Source organism: Scomber japonicus, chromosome 10 (genome assembly GCF_027409825.1).
Source record: "Scomber japonicus isolate fScoJap1 chromosome 10, fScoJap1.pri, whole genome shotgun sequence".
NCBI classification, from domain to species: domain Eukaryota; kingdom Metazoa; phylum Chordata; class Actinopteri; order Scombriformes; family Scombridae; genus Scomber; species Scomber japonicus.
Window position 1 is genome coordinate 31,763,638 of NC_070587.1, and position 19,808 is coordinate 31,783,445.

Genomic DNA, 19,808 nt, shown 5'->3' on the forward strand with positions numbered 1-19,808 from the left:
GATACCCGAAACACTTCCTCCAAAGCTTTTAACGAGCACATGGATGCAGGCTGAGAGAGGGAGAGCGCTTTTAGGAGGAAATAAATACATGAATTTGCACTTTTGACCACTATGTTTTAAATTCTACTCACTAGAAAAAACATTTAAAAATTAAAAAAAAAAAATCACCTTTTGTCGCTTTTATCGAGTACAAAATGACATCCTTCATATTTCTTTTACTTTCAAAGTCTTTTTTTTTTTTAAACTCTCCATAATATAAAACTACAGCCAACCAGTGACAGGCGGAGGAGAGGTGCTCTGAATATAGATACATGGCTTTTATTAAGAGGAAAAGGTTAACTTATTCAACTAAGGAGGGGAGGGGGGGGGGGCATCCTTGGCTAGCTTAATCATATCAGCTTCATGTGTGTGTGTGTGTGTGTGTGTGCGTGTGTGTGTGTCCTTTAAAGTTAAGGTTGATATATTTGGGAGAGATAATATAATACTTTTTGTCCTTAAACTGCAAAATACTCAATACTCTGACAGGCCAAACAATTACTTCAATATAAGTAGCATTTATATTAGGGGGTGGGGGGGTCAGAGGGGGGGTTCAGACCGTCACTTTACACCAAACTGTAAGTAAAAGACAGTATTTATTAGTATTTTACACTTTAAGCTGCTGCCTGTGTGTTAATTTATAAATGAATTAAATACATAAAGATTTAATTTACAATTTACCGGTTCTATTAAACTATTAGAAAAAACATTACAAAATGTTATATAAATCTTCCAATTATTTCTATAATATTATTCAATTATAAATTAATTCAAGGATGTTTTAAATACATTTGAAAATACTTGTTTTATTTACTGTCTTCTTATGATTTTAAAGTAATTATATCCTCTGCTTTAATGTTTCCTGTTTTGTGATCAGTTGAATTAAATTAAATTTAAAACTAAATTTTAGGTCCAAACCAGTAAAATGAGCTCTTATTTAAATCAAACTACAACAAAACAGAATTTGGAGTTAAGAGGATAAAAAAAGTGCAAAATTGTATTTATATCATCAATATTATTATAAAAGCCTTACAGGCAGCTGGTGTATCAGTGTAACCCCTGTGTGTGTGTGTGTGTGTGTGTGTCCATGGGTTAGGTGTGTTAAGGTGTCGGGGGGGGGGGGGGGGCGGGGGGGGGTTTAAGGTAAAGTGCCCTCCATCAGTGACAGAGTCCTAACCATTACTCACTCAAAACAGTCCGAGTCACCACGGCTACGTCTTCCCCTTTCTGTCTCAACAGCACCCTCTCCTGGCTCGTCGACATATTACAGTTTATATACACGCATAAATAATAATAATAATAATAATAATAATAATAATAAAAAAAGAAAAGACTGATCCACTGAGAATCAACGTGTTTGCTTTTTTTTCTCTCTGTCTCTTTAAGGGATATCCTGCCGAATATATAGTTTATATATACAATCCCTGTCGTCTGTAGTCTCCTGCCTCAGAAGCAGAGCTGCCCTCGCTACTGCCTGAAGCCGTTTAAATATATACTTGTATATGATTTTTTTGTTTTTTTGTTTTTTTTAAACCTTCAAAACACCTTATTATCCCTGTCACACAAAAGCCACAAAGGTTACAGATTGCTTAGGTACCTCACGATTCTCCCCTCCTGTGAACATCAGCTATCTATTCAAAACATGATTCGCTTCACAAAAATAAAGTCAGCTGTGTGCATCTGCAGGTGTGTGTTCAAGGATGAAATTGAGAATGAACATTTGCCCAAATCACTTAGTTAAAAAAATGACCAGTTGAGGTAACAAACCTGTATACACACACACACATAAACACCACACACACACACACACACACACACACGCCTTTCTCAGCATCTGCAGTTGACACAATGTGGGCAAAACTAGGAGTATCTGCGTCATGTGTCGTTGAGCCGTTGCAGCTCATCCCTGATTCAAAGAAAAGCAGTCTTTTACCTCAGCAAGAAAAAAAAATCATGTTCCTCGTTTTACAGCTAGTCTGCAAGGTTCAGATTAAATAAAGACCGCGGCGGGGGTCTTCAGTCTTGTACAGGGGGCCAAAGTGCCAGCGTGTGGACACGGCCGCTGGCTCGGTCTGGGGATGGAGGCCAGTTCTTTTTTTCTTTTTTTAGTGTCTTAATATTCAAAACTGAAACAAATCCAAACTCTAAGAGATCAACAGTCAAGAAGACAGACGGACAAAACGTCACGCTTTTAAAAGGGGCGAAAAAAAACAAAAAACGGGCCCGGGTCTCTTAGAAAAGAAAGAAAGAATCTAGAGCGACAGCAAAAACGACCGCGTTTAAGGGCGATGTGTACAAAGACGTGGACTCATTTTAGTGCCACTGTGTTTAAATACAGCGCAGTGGTGTTTGACCAGAGAAACCTACTGTGGATAAACAGACAGAGCACATGGGGGGGGGGGGTGGCGGGGGAAGAGGGGGGGGTGGGGGGGTGGAGGAGAATACCACCAGCCGCTAACCGAATGCAGGACATGCTGGGACACAAAGGCTGGTATGTTTGTCTGCTCCGCCAGCGACTGTGAACATGTCGGGTTAAAGAGTCCCAAGTGGCCAAATTTCGGGTTTTTATGAGCCGCTGTGTCATCATGTGTCATCATGTGTCATCATGTGACATCACGTGTCATCATGTGACATCACAAGCTTTTACTCACTTCTACTCAAATACAGCTGAATAAAGTCCAACATAGTGACTGTTTTGACTTAATAATCCCTGGTTTGGTGGCTCAACCCTTTTAACGTTTTGTCTGTGTGTGTGTATGTGTGTGTGTGTGTGTGTGTGTGTGTGTGTGTGTGTGTGTGTGTGTATGTGTGTGTGTGAGTGAAAGTACATTAGAGTTCAAAAGTATCTGCACATTGCCATACAAGTGAGCTTCAGTGTCCACACGTGCGACATGAGTGTGTTAGCATGCTTGTTTGTGTGTGTGTGTGTGTGTGTGGACAGTAAGTTATTGGGTTGATGGTGTGTATATATATATGTGTGTGTGTGTGTGTGTGTGTGTGTGTGAAAGGGAAAGAGATCAGGGGAGTCGGGGGGCTGGTGGGGTCATGTACACAAGCCACAAGTACACATCTCCATCTCCATCCTACATCTGTCCGTCCGTCCATCCCTCGCTCCGCTCATCTCTTTATGTCACCCAGGTATCCAGTCTCATTCTCTTCACGTTGGTCCCGTCCTGCTCCTGGGGCTCGGCCGAAGAGGGCCGCAGGAGGACCATGGTGGGCTGTTGGTTGCCGGCCTGGTGGTGGAACTCCGCTCCGCCGCCTCGACCCTGCCCGTCGTCCCGGTCGCTGCCCTCGTACGAGCTGCCGTTGCTGCTCAGGCTGTCGACGGGCGAGCGGCCCTTGCCCTCCCACTTCCAGACGCAGGGTACCCGGATAGGCCACCGACACCAGACCTTGACCCTGGAGCTGACCCTGGAGTCCTCCGCCGCCGCCTCCACAGCCGCCGCTGGTGGAGCTGGGAGTGCTGCGGTCGCGATTTGGTGAGACGGGTTCGGACTTGATGTTGACGTTGGGGTTGGTGTTGACTGTCAGTGCTGTGCCCTGAGTTATGTGGCCCACCGGCCTGGAGATGGAAAAAAAGAGAGAGAGAGAAAGATGGAAGGAGAACAAAGAAAAACAAGAGTTAGACCACCAAAAAAAAATGGTTGTTACTCCCCGTATTATCTTTAAAGGTTACAGGAGAGCAGACCTTCATTAGACGACATACAGCCAATACTGAAGAAAATCAAAGATGGCCGAATGCATCACAATATGCACATGAGCCGCTCTTAAAGACTAATACCTAACACACAGTACGACAATGCTGTAAACCAGGCAAGAGGCCGGCCTATGCAGGACTTGAGCACACAGGGAAGAGGACACAACACATTTAGGACTACATGTGAGGCGTATACATAAAAGCAAACAGTTCATAAAGCCATGCAGCCCAAAAACACATCCTCACATTTTCAAATTTAGTCTGCAAAAAGTTCACATTACGAAAAAACCACAAGCAGAAACAGAAACGTGTTAAAAGTCATACAAGGAGCACCAGTAGGTAGTTTCAGTGATGGTTCACACTGTAAGGGTTAGAGGTTACTATAGCAACAGTCCCCGTGGGTCAGCATGGTTTTTATTTTTGTTTTACAGTGAGCTACCTTCTCTGATCTTTTTACTGAAACATCTGGAGGAACGGCTGGGCTTGGCTACACATCGTGAGAAACTGCTGACTGTTACAGGATCAACATCTGGGCGCTCTCTCTGCCAATCAGAACTCTTTGTGTGTTTTGGGGATTTTTTTTTTTGGCGACTGTAACAAAGAGGATCAAAACAAGTCTTCTCTGACAGTATTTGGTTCCGCTTGAGTTTTAATATTCTGATTCTCACCAAACTGAAGGTTTGATTAGACGGATGTGTTAATGCTTCAAACAACAAACTGTCACAAGTTAACCTTTGACCCTGTCTACTCTGACTGTTCCTCCTTTCCTTCCCTCCTTCCTTCCTTCCTACCTACTGTCCTTCCTCCCTCCCTCCCTTCCTTCCTTCTTTCCACCCTTTCTTCCTTCCTTCTGTCCTTCCTTCCTCCCTCCTTCCTTCCTTCTTTCCACCCTTTTTTCCTTCCTTCTGTCCTTCTTTCCTCCCTCCTTCCTTCCTTCCTCCCTCCTTCCTTCCTTCTTCCTCCCCTCATTCTTTCCTTTGTCCTCCTTTCTTTCTTTCCTTCCTTCTTTCCACCCTTTCTTCCTTCCTTCCTTCCTTCTGTCCCTCCCTCCGTCCTTTCCTTCCTTCTTCCTCCCTTCCTTCTGTCCCTCCCTCCCATCCTCCCTTTACTTCCTCCGTCCCTCCTTTCCTTCTTTCTTCCTCCCTTCCTCTTTCCTTTCCTTCCTTCTTCGACTCGAGGACAGGAGGGTTGATTTGATAACCTGATTATTAAAAAACACTAAGAGTTAATGATAACTCTTCCTTCTTCTCTTTCAGTTTTATCTTTCCCTTCTTCTCTCCTGCGCTGTCATTCACAAACTCTTACATCATCTCTTCTCTCCAGTCATGTTTATGCCCACGCTCCAGGAACCAATCAGCCGTTGGACGCTGCTCTTAATATCTTAATGGATCATGTCATTCTTCCTTTCACAGCGAGTATTGTGCCACCCGTTTCCTCCCCTGCACTGCTGGAGGATCTGTAGGTTGTTCTGGCTGCGTGTGTCTACTGATAACCGCTGCGATGATGAAACACGTCACAGGAACGCCAGCGTGAGAAATCCAATCCGTGAGTTTTTAAAGACGTCACGGATGTCAAAACACAGTGCAGAGGGTTTCTTTTTTGTCAACTTTAAAAAGAAGCTTTGATGAGTCGGAGACAATCGGCTTATCCTCTGTCTCCATCGCTGCGAGGTAAACAGTATAATTACACCCTTCACAGTCCAGAGTAATGTACCAGGAATGTGCACTTTGACAGATTTGAGCGGCCAGTTGAGCCAGTTTCAACATTTTTGTCGGAGACCTGATAGATCTGAGTTTTTTTTTTTTTGGGGGGGGGGGGGGGGGGGATTCAGACTTAGTTAAAATCTAATCATTTAAAGTCTGTGACTGTTTCTATCTCATTAAATCTCCTTATTAGGACAAAATGCACGTCTACCACTGTTACAACCTGCTTTAAACCCTCGTGTTATCCTCGAGTCAAGGAAGGAAGGAAGAAGGAAGGAAAGGAGGGAGGGAGGAAGGAAGGAAAGGAGGAAGGAAGGAATGGAGGGAGAGAGGGAGGGAGGAAGGAAGGAAGGGAGGAAGGAAGGAAGGAGGAAGGAAGAAAGAAGGAAAGGAGGGAGGAAGGAAGAAAGAAGGAAAGGAGGGAGGAAGGAATGAAGGAAGGAAGGAAGGGAGGAAGAAAGAAGGAAAGGTGGGAGGAAGGATGGAAGGGAGGAAGAAAGAAGATAAGGAGGGAGGAAGGAATGAAGGAAGGAAGGGAGGAAGAAAGAAAGAAGGGAGGGAGGAAGGAAGGATAGAAGGAGGGAGGAAGGGAAGGAAAGAAGGAACAGTCAAAATAGACAGGGTCAATTAGACCCGGGAGGACGACAGGAAGGTTAAAAGGTATAATCACTCCATCCATCTTTTAGTGAAACTCTAAACATGATTTGTGTGTCCTGAGATGTTCGGGACAAAGTCGTGTGTGAGCCAGAAAGCTTACGTCTGTCACTGTCTGTACTTCCACCTGCCACCGACTCTTTGATCAACCCCCCCCACTTTTCCACCCTCGCACTCAGCCTTCACCTCTCCTCCTCTTCCTCCTCCTCCTCCTCTTCCTCCTCCTCCGCTGGCTGGAGGCTGAGTCGAACCTGTCACCGAGGCTGACGCCGGCTGTTGACGCTGCACTGTGGCTCACTGCTTTGACGGTGTCGACAGGATTTTTCGGATAGCGCTCGTTCCCTCTCTCTCTCTCTCTCTCTCTCTCTCTCTCTCTCTCCCTCTCTTCCTCTCTTTCTTGCTCTCTCCTTCTCTGCCAGCTTTACACGGTCGATCTGAATTTGAAGCTCCCAATTACTGCGTTTTCGCCCCACGGGTGTGTTCTAATATGTCATACCATGAGCCATCTGCAGCACTGTATCTCTAATATTCCCTCAATTACTGGCAGACTGAGAGGGGACTTTAAGATAGCACTCCTCTAGGCCATCTAGGTCTGCGGCACTCAAATTCCTCCGTCTTGACACACACACACACACACACACACTTAAACTCATGCTCTCTTGCTGTCTTACATACAAATGCCTTCCCTTGCATAGTATTGCACACACACACACACACACACACACACACTGAAATCCCCCAGGTTGAGTCAGTCTCTCGCCGTGCCCACTTCATCAAACCTATGCACCGAGTCTCGGGCCGGCACAGGTAGATGGATGGCGGTGCCACGGGGGTGCTGTTGCTGTTGCTATGGCGAGTGAAAACGGCCGAGTCAGCGGGCCGGCGGTGACAGTGATGAAGGCAAAAGCCCTGAGCGCTAACAACACCACGGCGAGCTCAGCAGCCAGAAGCAGACACTTGGTTTACAATGCTTTGAGGGTTATAGCTGCAGCCGTGTTTCCCAGAATGCTTTGCTGCTCTGAGGACCGACACGCTGCCAATTAACTCACATCGCTCTAATTTTAACACTGGAGTAGCACATGGTAGTGTTCTGCAGTTATGACAGAAGTTTTGCTTTGTATTGGTTTTCTATAGCTCTGAGGATCTTTATCAAGCAACCCTGAATGATGTCACAGTGACATCATCAGGATTATTTCGGCTTTGGCTCGGAGACTCAACTATTAAAAGAGAAAGCCTGCGTTACAAATTGGGAGCATTAAATGTGAAAGATGTTGGGTTGGTTTTTTTTAAACTGGGCTGTAAAGGGAACAAAAAGATGCTGTTGGTTGCATTTTAGGATCAAGTGTTTTTATAGCTTCTAAAGATTAAAGTCAGTCAGGATGTATCGACGTTAAAAACTCCCTCCAACTTTATAGAAGTGTAACGTTAAATCACAGGAGGAGCCCTTTAACCCTCCTGTTGTCCTCAAATCAAGGGAGGAAGGGAGGAAGAATGAAGGAAAGGAGGAGGGAAGGGAGGAAGGAAGAATAGAGGAAAGAAGGGAGGAAGGTAGGAGGGAGGAAGGAAAAGAGGAAGGGAGGAAGGAAAGAAGGACAGAGGAAATAAGGAATGGAGGAAGGAAGGAAGAGAGGAAATAAAGAAGGACAGAGGAAACAAGGAAGGAAGGAAGGAAGGAAGGAAGGACGACAGGAAGGTTAATTTTATAGTTTCTTGCTCCTGCTCTCTATCTGATGTGATAGATGGATGATGTTGAGGAACAGAGAGGTCTTAATAACAATAGAGTCTTACTGCTCCACATAGTATCTGTAGACTATGACTCATAGTTTATAGTCCTAAGTTCCTCTCCAGGAAACTGCTGAGGATCAGGTTTATAAAATCCCTCTTAAGGCCAAATAAATAAAGACTTAGTGCTTTTAGATGTGTTGTTTTAACCTTGTTGTATGTGAAGGTACAAATATGATGTGTCTCTACTTTTTAAAGCTTTCTGGTAATAATGTTATAAATGCTTAAAAAGGTTGGCAGATGTTAAAGGGTTAAACTTAAGAATAAGAAGTTATAGATTAGTTTATATTATTTAGTTTATCCACTTAACCTTCCTGTCAGCCTCCCGGGTCAAACTGACCCTGTCTGTTTTGACTGTTCCTTCTTTCCTCCCTTCCTTCCTTCTTTCCTCTGTCCTTTCCTTCCTTCCTCCCTCCCTCTTTTCCTTCCTTCCTTTCCTTCCTCCCTCTTTCTTCTTTCCTCAGTCCTTCCTACTTCCTCCCTTCCTTCTTTCGATCCTTTCCTTCCTCCCTTCCTTCTTTCCTCCTTCCTTTCCTTCCTCCCTCTTTCTTCCTTCCTCTGTCCTTCCTTCTTTCCTCCCTCCCTCCCTCCTTTCCTTCCTCCCTTCCTCCTTTCCTTTCTTCATCCCTCTTTTCCTTCCTTCTTCTTCCCTCCTTTCCTTTTGTCCTTCCTCCCTCCCTCCCTCATTTTCTTCCCTCTTCCTCCCTCCTTTCCTTCCTTCTTTCCTCCTTCCTTCCATCCTTCCTTCCTTGACTCGAGGACAACAGGAGGGTTAATATACTCAATAGCTTATTAATATTCTATATACATTCTGACATTACAGTTTGTATTATTTAGCATATTTATTTAATACTGTGGTCACTTTCACTTCTCTTTAAGATGTTTATTTGTGTTTTAGCTTTCTCTTTCTATGTATTCAAACAACTGAGAGTTATTATTTGTGTCTGTTTGGACCAGAACACATGGAAACAAAGCAGATGCGTTGTCATAACTGCCCCAAAAACAAGTTACAAACTTTGTAGTTAAAGTTTTGGATCCTCTGTGCAGCAGATATTTTGGGAAAGCGGCGTGCTGTAGCTGTGTGGCTGAAGTGTAGAGAGTACAGTACCAGCAGAGGCCCTCCTCCCTGCCAAAGAGCAAGTTGGACTGAGAGGCCAGGCTGTGGAGGGAGGTGGAAAAAAAGAGACAAGCAAGTTTAGAAAAGCTAAAACAGCAGGAAAACAGTGGGACGAAGGCCAGGCATGATCAGTCCAGACACGGTTACTACTACAGCTGCTTCACTCACACTCACATGTTAGAGACCTGGGCACGGCAGCCTTCAAATACACACACACACACACACACACACAGACACACACACACACACACACACACACACACACACACTTGACAGTCGTCCACACGCGATGCATTTCTACAGTCGCTTTCAATAATCTTGAACTTTGCGGCTTTTCCTAAAATGGGATCAATGAAATCAGAAGCCAGAGCAGATTGTCATTAAAGGAATATATCGTAAATTCTTCAATAGTGTATTTCAGACAGACTACTTTGTTTCTTAACCCTCCTGTTGTCCTCGAGTCAAGGAAGGAAGGATGGAAGGAAGGAGGAAAGAAGGAAGAAAAGGGGGAGGGAGGAAGGAGGGAGGGAGAAAGGAAGGAAGGATTGAGGAAAGGAAGGAAGGAAAGGAGGGAAGAAGAAGGAACGAAAAGAGGGAGGAAGGAGGAAGAAAGGAAAGGAGGGAGGAAAGAAGGAAGGACAGGAGGGAGGGAGGAAGGAAAGCACAGAGGAAAGAAGGAAGGGAGGAAAGAAGGAACAGTCAAAACAGACGGGGTCAATTTGACCCGGGAGGATGACAGGAGGCTTAAGTTTCCATTTCCTGTTTTAACTCACTGCTGCTGAGGTTTGATTTTCTTAGATGTGTCTCACAGTAACTGGTGACCAACTTATCTCACTGTAAAGACGGAGCAGGTCGTCCGTTTGTTGCTAAATTAAGCTCACATAGTATTTTTATCTTCAAGGTAGAGGGAGCTGCTGATGTTCCTGATGTGTAGTCTGATGTGTAGTCTGATGTGTAGTCTGATGTGCAGTCTGATGTGTAGTCTGATGTGTAGTCTGATGTGTAGTCTGATGTGTAGTCTGATGTGTAGTCTGATGTGTAGTCTGGGAAAAGACTGATTGTTCTGAGGAGGTCTGACTGTGATAGCATGTGTGCATCGTGGCCTGCAGACACACACAGAGTCCTGTAAGCTACTCAGCAATATGTGCTCTGTCTGAAAGTGTTTTAAACCACATCTGAGAGAGAGAGAGAGCTGAGAAGGAGGAGAGACGAGAGATCAAAAGAGACAGAAGGAGAAAGACAGAAAGTTGTGTTTTAGTGGGCGAAGAACAAGAACAAAGCGAGACGGAGGAGCATCACGAGGAAGAATGATCATCATCATCCTCCTGATTCAAAAACGACCAACCACACTGACGCTCATTCACACAACATCCCTAAAAGTTTAGCTGTTCTTTTCCTCCTAAAGCTTCCCGACTGGAGGCCTCGTCTGCCGATAACACATCGACTCAGAGAAGACACAAACAATGACAACACATCCTGTTACACACAAACAGCATCCAGGGATCAATGCTGGATAGACTGAAGGTAAACGGGCTGAAGGCGAGGCTCTGCAGGGAGCTGCTTTAGAGGAGAAGTCTTGACATTAACATTTAGATTGGGGGAGCGAGGGAGAAAGATGAGAGTCAACAGGTGTTTGTTGAATTAAACCAAACCTGACAAAAGAGCAGGAAATAAGCAGAAAGACGGAAGTAGTGAGAGGAATGATTAAAAAGTGGAGATGGGAGAGGGTAAGATGACAGAAATCATTTCCTCATGCAGCCTGCGGCGAGGAAAATGCGGACGGCAGCGAAGGCGAGGCTCGAAGCCAAGCTGTCAATCACAGTTTGATTGGAAGGGCTTGTTTGCTTGCTGCGAGGCCGTGCTGTGATCAAATCAAAAACAAACTGGTGCAGTCTGGGCTGCAGAAGCATCCACGTCTGCCCATGCTGTCCTAGGACGGCACGATTTTTCCGAGAGAACAGTTTGGTGTGCTGGGAACGCTTCCCACATTTCTGTGGTGCTCGCTTGTTTTCAGTGACAGCCGTTGTGTGTCTCTGATCCCACACACGGCACAGCAAACCTGCCTGTTATTATAATACCAAACCTGAAGGTGCTGAAACGGAGCCACAACCAACATCTGGCCTGCATGATTATGGATGAACTGAAAATCCTGTTTATTTAGTAAAATCATGATTATTGTTCTCAGTGTTTTAAAGAACATCTTGGCTATTTTAAAGCATAACAAACATTTCTAAATTAAAGATTTGAATGGTTTAAACATGAGGAGGAATCAGGGATCCCACACGCTGTCAGACATCTGCGCTTTCCGGTTGGACAACAGACCGTCGGATGGGATTGAACTTAACGATGTGGAAGAACATTAATCTACAGCATGGAAATATACAAACTGTAATAGATGTTACTTGTGATGTTTTAGCCTCTAATTCAGAGTTGAAACATTAGCTGATTGACAGATTGCTGAGTTAACAGCACAATAAGTGTTTCAGACATTGATCGGTTCCATTGATCTTTTCTGCTTCTCATCATCATAAACTGAAAGCATGTGTGTTTTGCTGCTGCTGCTCACACAAAACAAGCAGTACAGACCAGGTTTTCTTGGGCTGGAGGAACTTTGGATCGGCTTTTGGGGTAAAATGATACAGCTAGATGATTCTGATCTAAGAAGTTTGGCAGGTTGGCTGGAAGGTTTATCAATATCTATAGAGGCAGCTGGATTCCTCATAAGAAGCTGACTGGTTAGTGATTCAATTAAAACAGTATGGGAGTTTTTTTAGTGAGTCGGAAACATCAGTATGAAAGCAACAGTGTGTGAAGTGCATACTACTAATATTAAGTAAGGTCTCACTTTGCTAGGTGTTATATATTGTCTACATCAGTTCAGAGTGTATGGTTGGCACAGGTTACCATGGTTACACATCTCCAACTGTTAAGGAGGCTCTCAGTGTATCCAACTGTTTAACCCTCCTGTCGTCCTCCGGGTCAAATTGACCCCGTCTCTTTTGACTGTTCCTTCCTTCCTCTTTCTTTAATTTTTCCTTTGTTCTTCCTCTCCTTCTATACATCTTTCCTCACTTCCTTCCATCCTTCTTCCCTCCTTTCCTTCCTCCCTCCCTCCTTACTCTTTTCCTTCCTTCCTTCCTTCCTTCCTCCTTCCCTCCCTCCTTATTCCTTTCCTCCCTTCCTTCTCTCCTTACTTCCTTCCTTCCTCCCTCCCTCCCTCCTTTCCTCCATTCATTCCTCCCTTCCTTCTCTCCTTACTTCCTCCCACCTTTCCTTCCTCCCTCCCTACTCCCTTCCTTCCTCCCTCCTTCCTTCCTCTTTTCCTTCCTTCCTTCCTCTTACCTTTCCTTCCTCCCTCCCTCCTTCCTTCCTTCCTTCCTTCCTTCCTTCCTTCCTCCCTCCTTTCCTCCCTTCCATCTCTCCTTACTTCTTCCCTTCCTTGACCTGAGGACAACAGGAGGGTTAAACACAAAAGTATGCTGATTGATAGTACACACACACACACACACACACACACACACACACACACACACACACACACACACACACACACACACACACACACACACAGGCTATGTAAAGCCTAGTGTGCAGTTTCAGACACAGCAGATGGATCCAGCTGCCTTGTAAGGTAAATATCTTAAATTAAACACAGATTAATGTATAATGAAGGTAATTAATAGTATCAGTCTTACAGTAGTTGCTGTGTAAGTTTGTTATAGTGTTGGCGATGTGGAAAAACCCACATATGGCCCTGAGTGGAGAAACAGTGCTCGATCTGTTACAGCTAATACTCTTCAGGGAACATGAGAGCTGCTTGCTGTTTCACCGTCTCTGAGTGGTTTAAACGCTCTGTTTGCTGAAGGATTTCACACAACCTGGACCGCCGAGGCGATATGAAGAGTTCTGCTGTGTGTGTGTGAGCTGGTTGGTGCTGAGTGTTAACTATATGCTCCACCGACTGGAGTCACAGCTGCTCTGTACAATAAACAACCTATTATCATATTTTCATGGACAATTTTCAGCTTGTCAGACTGAGAAACAAATAACAGCCTCTCTTGTGACAGCTGACAATATTTAAGCTTTTTTTTCACATTTCTGCCATTTTTAATCTTTTTTGATAGATAGTCTGAGCAGCTGTGCCGTCTGTTCAATTCTCTTTATGTCAAGATATATACTGTATTTGTAGCTGAGATTGTTCTGAACAATAAGATATCAGCATTAAGAGGGTTTTCAAATGTGAAATGCTAATTTTAGATTGTTACAGGCTGTTAAATGAATATCAAACTCGACTAAATTACAAACTGCACATCATCTAATCTCATCTGTCTGAATAAGTGCCTTTGACAGCTCCTCCACATCTAAATTATTCTTTTTAGTCATGCTACTGTAGGCATTTCAGGCCACCATGTATCTAAGGAACTGCAGCTTATGTGTGATTGTCAGCTCAGAGTGACAGCTAAATGGTTGGAAAGTTAAATTTTAATGCAGTAAGCATGTCGGTGGCACACAGCTGTGCACTGGTTCAGTGTTTTGGGAAGTGAAAGCAGCATCCAGAGACTTCTTTCATTTGAGAAGCTAGCGAGAGACGCTGCTGCTGCTGTCACACTGCAGTGTCTCCTTCTTTGTTCGTGACACTTACAAAAGAGCTTCAGATCTAAGCTTTAGGTGGCATGAAAACTCCTTACAACCACGCTAGTCAACTCATATTCACGGGGTGGAAAAAATAATAAAAAAATAAAAAACAAGTGCGTTCTCCTCGACGGACCTGAAAGAGCAGCGGAGTAGAGACACAGCAAAGGCAACAACAGGCATCACATCCAACACACACATGGAAAGAAGAAACACTTTCAGATTATATTTGTCATGTAATTGAGTCTATTCTGGAGTTTCTTTGGGTTATTTTGTTATTTGGATCATAACTGAGCCCGTGAGCAGGATTTAAAAAAAACAACAAAAAACTTGACAGATAAAAAGGCATTGCAGAGCTGCGTAGCACTAGATGCTATCATGTCATTCACCTCAGGTTAGCAGCAATATTGGAGATGCAGTTAACCATCTCCACATTCTGTTTCTCTGCACCCCACATGCTGTGGAGAAAAGGGGGGAAGGGAGGACAAAACAAGAGGCGGGTTACAAGCCGTTCCCCCGTCGACAGGTTAGCCTAGCACAGCCAGACTGCTCACATAAGAGACTAAACTGCTATGACACACATGTTTTATATCCACCAGCAGGCTAATACAAGCTTACTCTCATGGGTGTTTAAATCATTTGGTAAAATATAACATTTAGAGGTTTTAGGCTGAAAGGCAGCTTCCACCTGAATGTGCTAATGCTAACACAGAGGGGACAAAATCATACAAATAGCCTACACTCTGAAATAACTTAACCTCAAAAACACAAATACATGCTGCTGATTAACAATTATTATGAATGTTTGAGCTAGAAAAGACTTCTGGCAATCAGTACTTTGATATTTATGTATATAGTTAACCCTCCTGTTGTCCTCAGGTCAAGGAAGGACAGAAGGAAGGACAAGAGGAAGGAAGTAAGGAGAGAAGGAAGGGAGGAAGGAAGGAGGGAAGGAAAGGAGGAAGGAAGGAAGGAAGGAAGGAAGGAAGGAAGGAAGGAAAGAATGGAGTAAGGAGGGAGGGAGGGAAGGAAGGAAGGAAGGAAGGAATGAAGGAAGGAAGGAAGGAATGAAAGAAAGGAGTAAGGAGGGAGGAATGAAGGAAGGAAGGAAGGAAGGAAATGAGTAAGGAGGGAGGGAAGGATGGAAGGAAGGAAGGATGGAAGCAAGGAAGGATGGAAGGAGGAGGGAGCAAAGAAAGAGGGGAGGAGGAGAAGAAAGAAAGAAGGAAGGAAGGAAGGAGGAAAGGAGTAAGGAGGGAGGGAAGGATGGAAGGAAGGAAGCAAGGAAGGATGGAAGGAGGAGGGAGCAAAGAAAGAGGGGAGGAGGAGAAGAAGGAAGGAATGAAAGAAGGAACAGTCAAAAGAGAGATGGGGTCAATTTGACCCGGGAGGACGACAGGAGGGTTAAGACAATCTGCCAGCAGACAAACTGAAAAAAAAAAAAAAAAAAAAAGCAGCTTAGGAGCCGAATTCACAAATTAAAGCTGACGTGCTGCTAATTGGCATTCAAACTCATATGACCCACATTTGTATCTAGCTGTAGTTGCTACGGTGATTTAGTTAACTTCAAAGTTCACATCCTTTTCAGGAAATGTTTTCATATTTCTGCTGCTCCCTGTGCACACTGGCTCGGGGTGCCTCCAGTTTCATGTAACCAGATAGAATATGAATGTCGGGGAGGTTGAGTTGAAGATGGCGTAGTGTGTTGGAAGATTAAAAAAGAAGAAGAAGATAAAACACTTCAGGATGCTTTGGGAGCTAATTTGTGTGAACTTGAATAGACAAATAACCCTGCATGCATTACGCATCAAGCAGAGGTGATCTGAGCCAGGATAGAGTGTTTTATCCTGCTGCTGTTGTATTGTAAATAAAGTTTTGGGCATTTTGAAGGATTTAAGGAGCTGGTGGCACCGACCATCGTCATCCTAAGGCAGGGGTGTCAAACATACGGCCCGTGGGCCAGATACGGCCTGCCGAGGGGTGTGATCCGGCCCACTTGCCATCTTGTGTTCTTTTCCTTCCTTCCATCTGTCCTTCCTACCTTCCTTTTTTCCTTTCTTTGTTCCTTCCTTCCTTCCTTCTATCTGTCCTTCCTTCCTTCCATCTGTCCTTCCTTCCCTCTTTCCTTCCTTCCTTCTGTCTGTCTGTCCTTCACTATCTCTCTTTCCTACCTATCTTCCCTCCTTCCTTTTGCCTGTCTTTCCTTCCTTCCCTTCTTATTTCCTTATTTCCTTCCTTCCTTCTTTCCTTCCATCTTTTTAATGAGATCAAATTGGTCTGTATGTGGCCCTTGAATGAAAATGAGTTTGACACACATGTCCTAAGGAGACACTTCTACCTCAACAAGCCCCTCTGGAGGTAACCTAACGTCTCCATACTGTTTCAAACATAATATATAACACTGAAGCTGACCTCACTGATGATGTCATGAGTTGGGTAAAACACTGACCATCACAACATCCGTATATCTTTAATAAAGCTTTAAGGTAAGAATCTCTCCCAGCTGCCAAATCCTGTGCATCTGTGTGCCGGATAACACAGCTAGCAGCCTGGAGTCGCTAACCGGGAGCTAAATCAGAGTGGGACTCCTGTGGGAGTTGGAGCTGATGGGAGTGTGGGGGCGGTGGAGGGGCGGTGGAGAGGGGGGGGGGGGTGTATCTAGGTCACCACGAAAGATGAATCAACCACAGCTGGGGTGATGCTACAGCTTTGTATGACAGAGGTGCTCCAAGTATTTTATGAGCATGTATTATTACTGTTGTTGTCTACTAGTGTGATATATGGGGGAGGGGGGAAAGGTCAAAGGTCGGCCGCGTAAACACAGCTGAGAGCAAACCGCTGAATCGACCTTATTTGACGAGTTTGTTGAAGGGAGATAATAATACAAAAAAATGTTAAAAAAAGGGAGCTTACACCAAGTTACTGAGCGACGCCAAGCTCAGCTGCTGGGTCTGTTGCTGCTGTTGCTGCTGCTGTTGTTGCTGGGTGATTGTTGGTTGCTGTTGCTGTTGCCAGGCAGCCATGTTGCCAGGCACCAGCCCCGGTGGTGTGAACGTCTGGAGCGCCGTGAGATCTGCACTCGTCAGCTGGTACTCTGAGATTAAGAGGATTGAAGAGGGAGACACACAGAGAGAGAGGGAGAGAGAGGGAGAAGAGGAAGAGGTGGAGAGAGGAGGAGAGAGGAGGAGGGGGATTGTTTTACATCATACAACTTTCTGGAGCATCAATATTAATCAGGTCTAATCCATATTAATGGAGACCTTTGAAGTGGAACCATTCCAGAAGCTCTCACACAATGAACAAAGTGAATATTCATACCAGTGTGTGGCATCATTTTCAACTTTTTCTACATGACAATTAAGATTTTCATGAGAATGCAGACTATATCTTTTACTCTGCTCGATGTTTTATCTTTTCCAGCTTTAAAAAAAAAAAACTCTGTCATGATGTGCGGTCGTGGTGCGTTCACTGTCCTCATATAAGACAGAGACAATCTATGCAGCTAAAAATGACCCGAGTCACTGCAGGGCTGCCGTCGCTGTCTTACCAGTGTTGTAGGCCGTCTGCATGCCGGAGAAGGGTGCTAGGAGACTGGGTGTTGCCACGGAGACCACTGGTGTGGTGAGCGACTGCGCCACCTGGGAGCCGCCTAGCCGCTGGGCATTCTGGGAAGACAGAAAGGCGGATGGAGGAAGGTGAACATTCAAAAACTGGAAGTGGAAGAGGTGATTACGGCTTCAGAGGGGTTTCCAAAGTGAGGTTTGGGGGCCTTCAGGGAGCCACAGGGGGCTTCTAGGTGGTCACTAACTAAATGAAGAGGAGGCTTAGTTTCATAGTTTGTATTATCTGCATCACATCTCTGTACAGTGTAGAAAATTCATGCTAAAACTTCTTTTTTTCCTCACATTCAGCAGTGATGTGATTATATTTAAAAGGTTTTGGGGTTAAACTTTTAAGACACTTCTGGCTTTCATATTATAGCAGGATTTAAAAAAAAAAGTCTGTAACCGTGTAAATTCTTTGGCAAAAGAAAGCTTAAACATCCATCAAAGATTTACAACCAAAGCCTTTTGTTTCTTGGATTTTTTTGGGTCCAGTGTTGTGGCTCCGTGTCGTGAGAAAACCTGGTCGGGTTCCACCATGAATCGTGTCTTTTTCTCCTTATATGGGCGCGAGTGTAGGAGTTCACGGCGCATGACTTCATCCATTTTCAAAAGCAATAACGATAATGGTTAGCATGTGCTTTTCCACTGTACAGCAGAGTGGATGCAGAGGCCTTGTAATGTGACTGTGAACAATTTAATTACACTATTACTACTGAAATATTTCACAATAAACACAGCTTGTTCTACTTGTAGCTGAAATCAAAACAAATACATTATCCAGAGGGTTGTATTGTGCCCTCAGGTTTAAAAAAGGCTGAAGTGCAGCAACTATGATTCACTTTCAATCAGTTCTCCTGACACTTTTGAAGTTTTACTGGCAGAGTAGATAAAGGAAAATACTCCAAAACAAATCCGAGTGAGTCTTAATAAGTCTGATATAATAATGAGTTAGAGTGGAGCGCTTCACTTGGCCCTAACAAGGCAGAGCAACATGTTTTATTCATCGTGCCACAGGAGGAGAAGCGTTTGTTGCTCCCTGTGAGAGAAAATCTGAACATTCTCATTTTCTCGAAGGCGTTTAACTTTTTTCTGTGACACTTTAACATCGGCGTGCAAAGATGAGAAGTGCCTCGCATCTCAAGGTGGCGTTGGCACGGCAACGCTGTCGCCAGGGCCAGGCGCTTGTGTGTTATGTAGCGTCACGGTGGAAGGTGTTATGAGAGGCATCGCTGTGTGCTGGAGGATCATGCTGACAGGAACGCATGCATCGACAAGGCTGGCAGGAGGAATGAGTGGGGATGAGTGTGTGTGTGTGTGTGTGTGTGAGGATGTGTGTGTGTGTGTGAGAGAGAGAGGATGTGTTTGTATTTAAAAGGTATGTGCATGCAGAGGGGTATGCAAGGAATGAATACACATCGTGAGGTGTGTGTTTGTTCTGAGGTGTGTATGTTTATGCAACGAAATATGTATGAACACATGTCAGCATGCATATATCTGTGTGTGTGTGTGTGTGTATGTGTGTGTGTGTGTGTGTGTGTGAGTGTGTGAGACTGAGTGAAGGACTGAAGAGGTCAGCCTGTCGGACTCCAGCATGCCCGTCTGTGTTCCAGGTTGGAGACTTGTGATTGTTCCTCACTCTGATCCTCGGAGCATCAACACTCAGATGAAACCAAACATGCAACATGCTGAGCAGCGTTCACACACAGCGGAGAGTCAGCTGGTTGCTCCGGTTACCTCGCTGGAGACTGTGTTTGTACAGCAGCACAAATGCCACTTTAAGCTGAGCTCTACTTTGCCAGAAATAATGTTTTTTCATTACTTTGCTTTTTAAAAATGATTTCTGAGATGTTTTGTGGAGCAAAAAGCAACATTTTGATTTGATGTGTTTGTCTTTGAAATCTAAACACATCTGCTGCAAACTGGAAATGTTTAAAAGAGACCTAAAAACTTCTCTTTGCTAAGTGACTTCTTCTCTTTTAACCTTTTCTTTTTCTTTTTTCTTTTATTTTCTGCTCTGTAGCACTTTGAGATTGTTGAAATGTAAAGTGCAATACAAATTAAATGTATTATTATTATTATTATTATTATTATAAAGCTTGGGTAAGAAGGACTCAAACATGAAGTCTTTATAAACTGATACTTAGATGTATAAGTCTTTTCTTTTCTTTTCTTTTCTTTTTTTACTTTTCTTTTTATTTATTACTCTTTCTTTCTCTCTGTTCTGACCTGCCGAGGGACAACAGATGAAAACTAACAATCTTAGCTAATTCCGGTGCATTTACATTTTATTTTGAAATGTTCATGAATGTACACTGTCCCCTTTTTTAAATAAATAAATAAAAACTAAAACAAATAAGATTTATAAAACTGAGGATTTCCAATAAGAGTTGAAAACAGCATTTCAATTTCAGCATCACTTAGTTAAACTTGTCAGGAGTCCAGTAGGAGGAGTCATTTACCAGTTTAGACATCATTAAAGTCAATACTAATGTTTGAAGGTTTCATTCTTTAAAATCTAATTTACAAGCCAAATAATAAAATGACACAGCATTTCAAAGTCTTCCTGTCAAACTGGTGTC

General features: G+C 43.9%; 1 protein-coding gene across 1 annotated transcript in view; it reads right to left on the reverse strand.

Moving 5' to 3' along the window:
• Positions 1-2,972: 2,972 nt before the first annotated feature.
• mef2d (myocyte enhancer factor 2d) overlaps positions 2,973-19,808 on the reverse strand; it is an 84,748-nt gene continuing 67,912 nt past the window's right edge. Inside the window, 5 exon segments of the mRNA XM_053327251.1 lie at positions 2,973-3,386; positions 3,388-3,601; positions 14,014-14,082; positions 16,538-16,718; positions 17,172-17,289. Coding sequence (XP_053183226.1) covers positions 3,162-3,386; positions 3,388-3,601; positions 14,014-14,082; positions 16,538-16,718; positions 17,172-17,289 — 807 coding nt within the window. The 3' untranslated portion in view covers positions 2,973-3,161.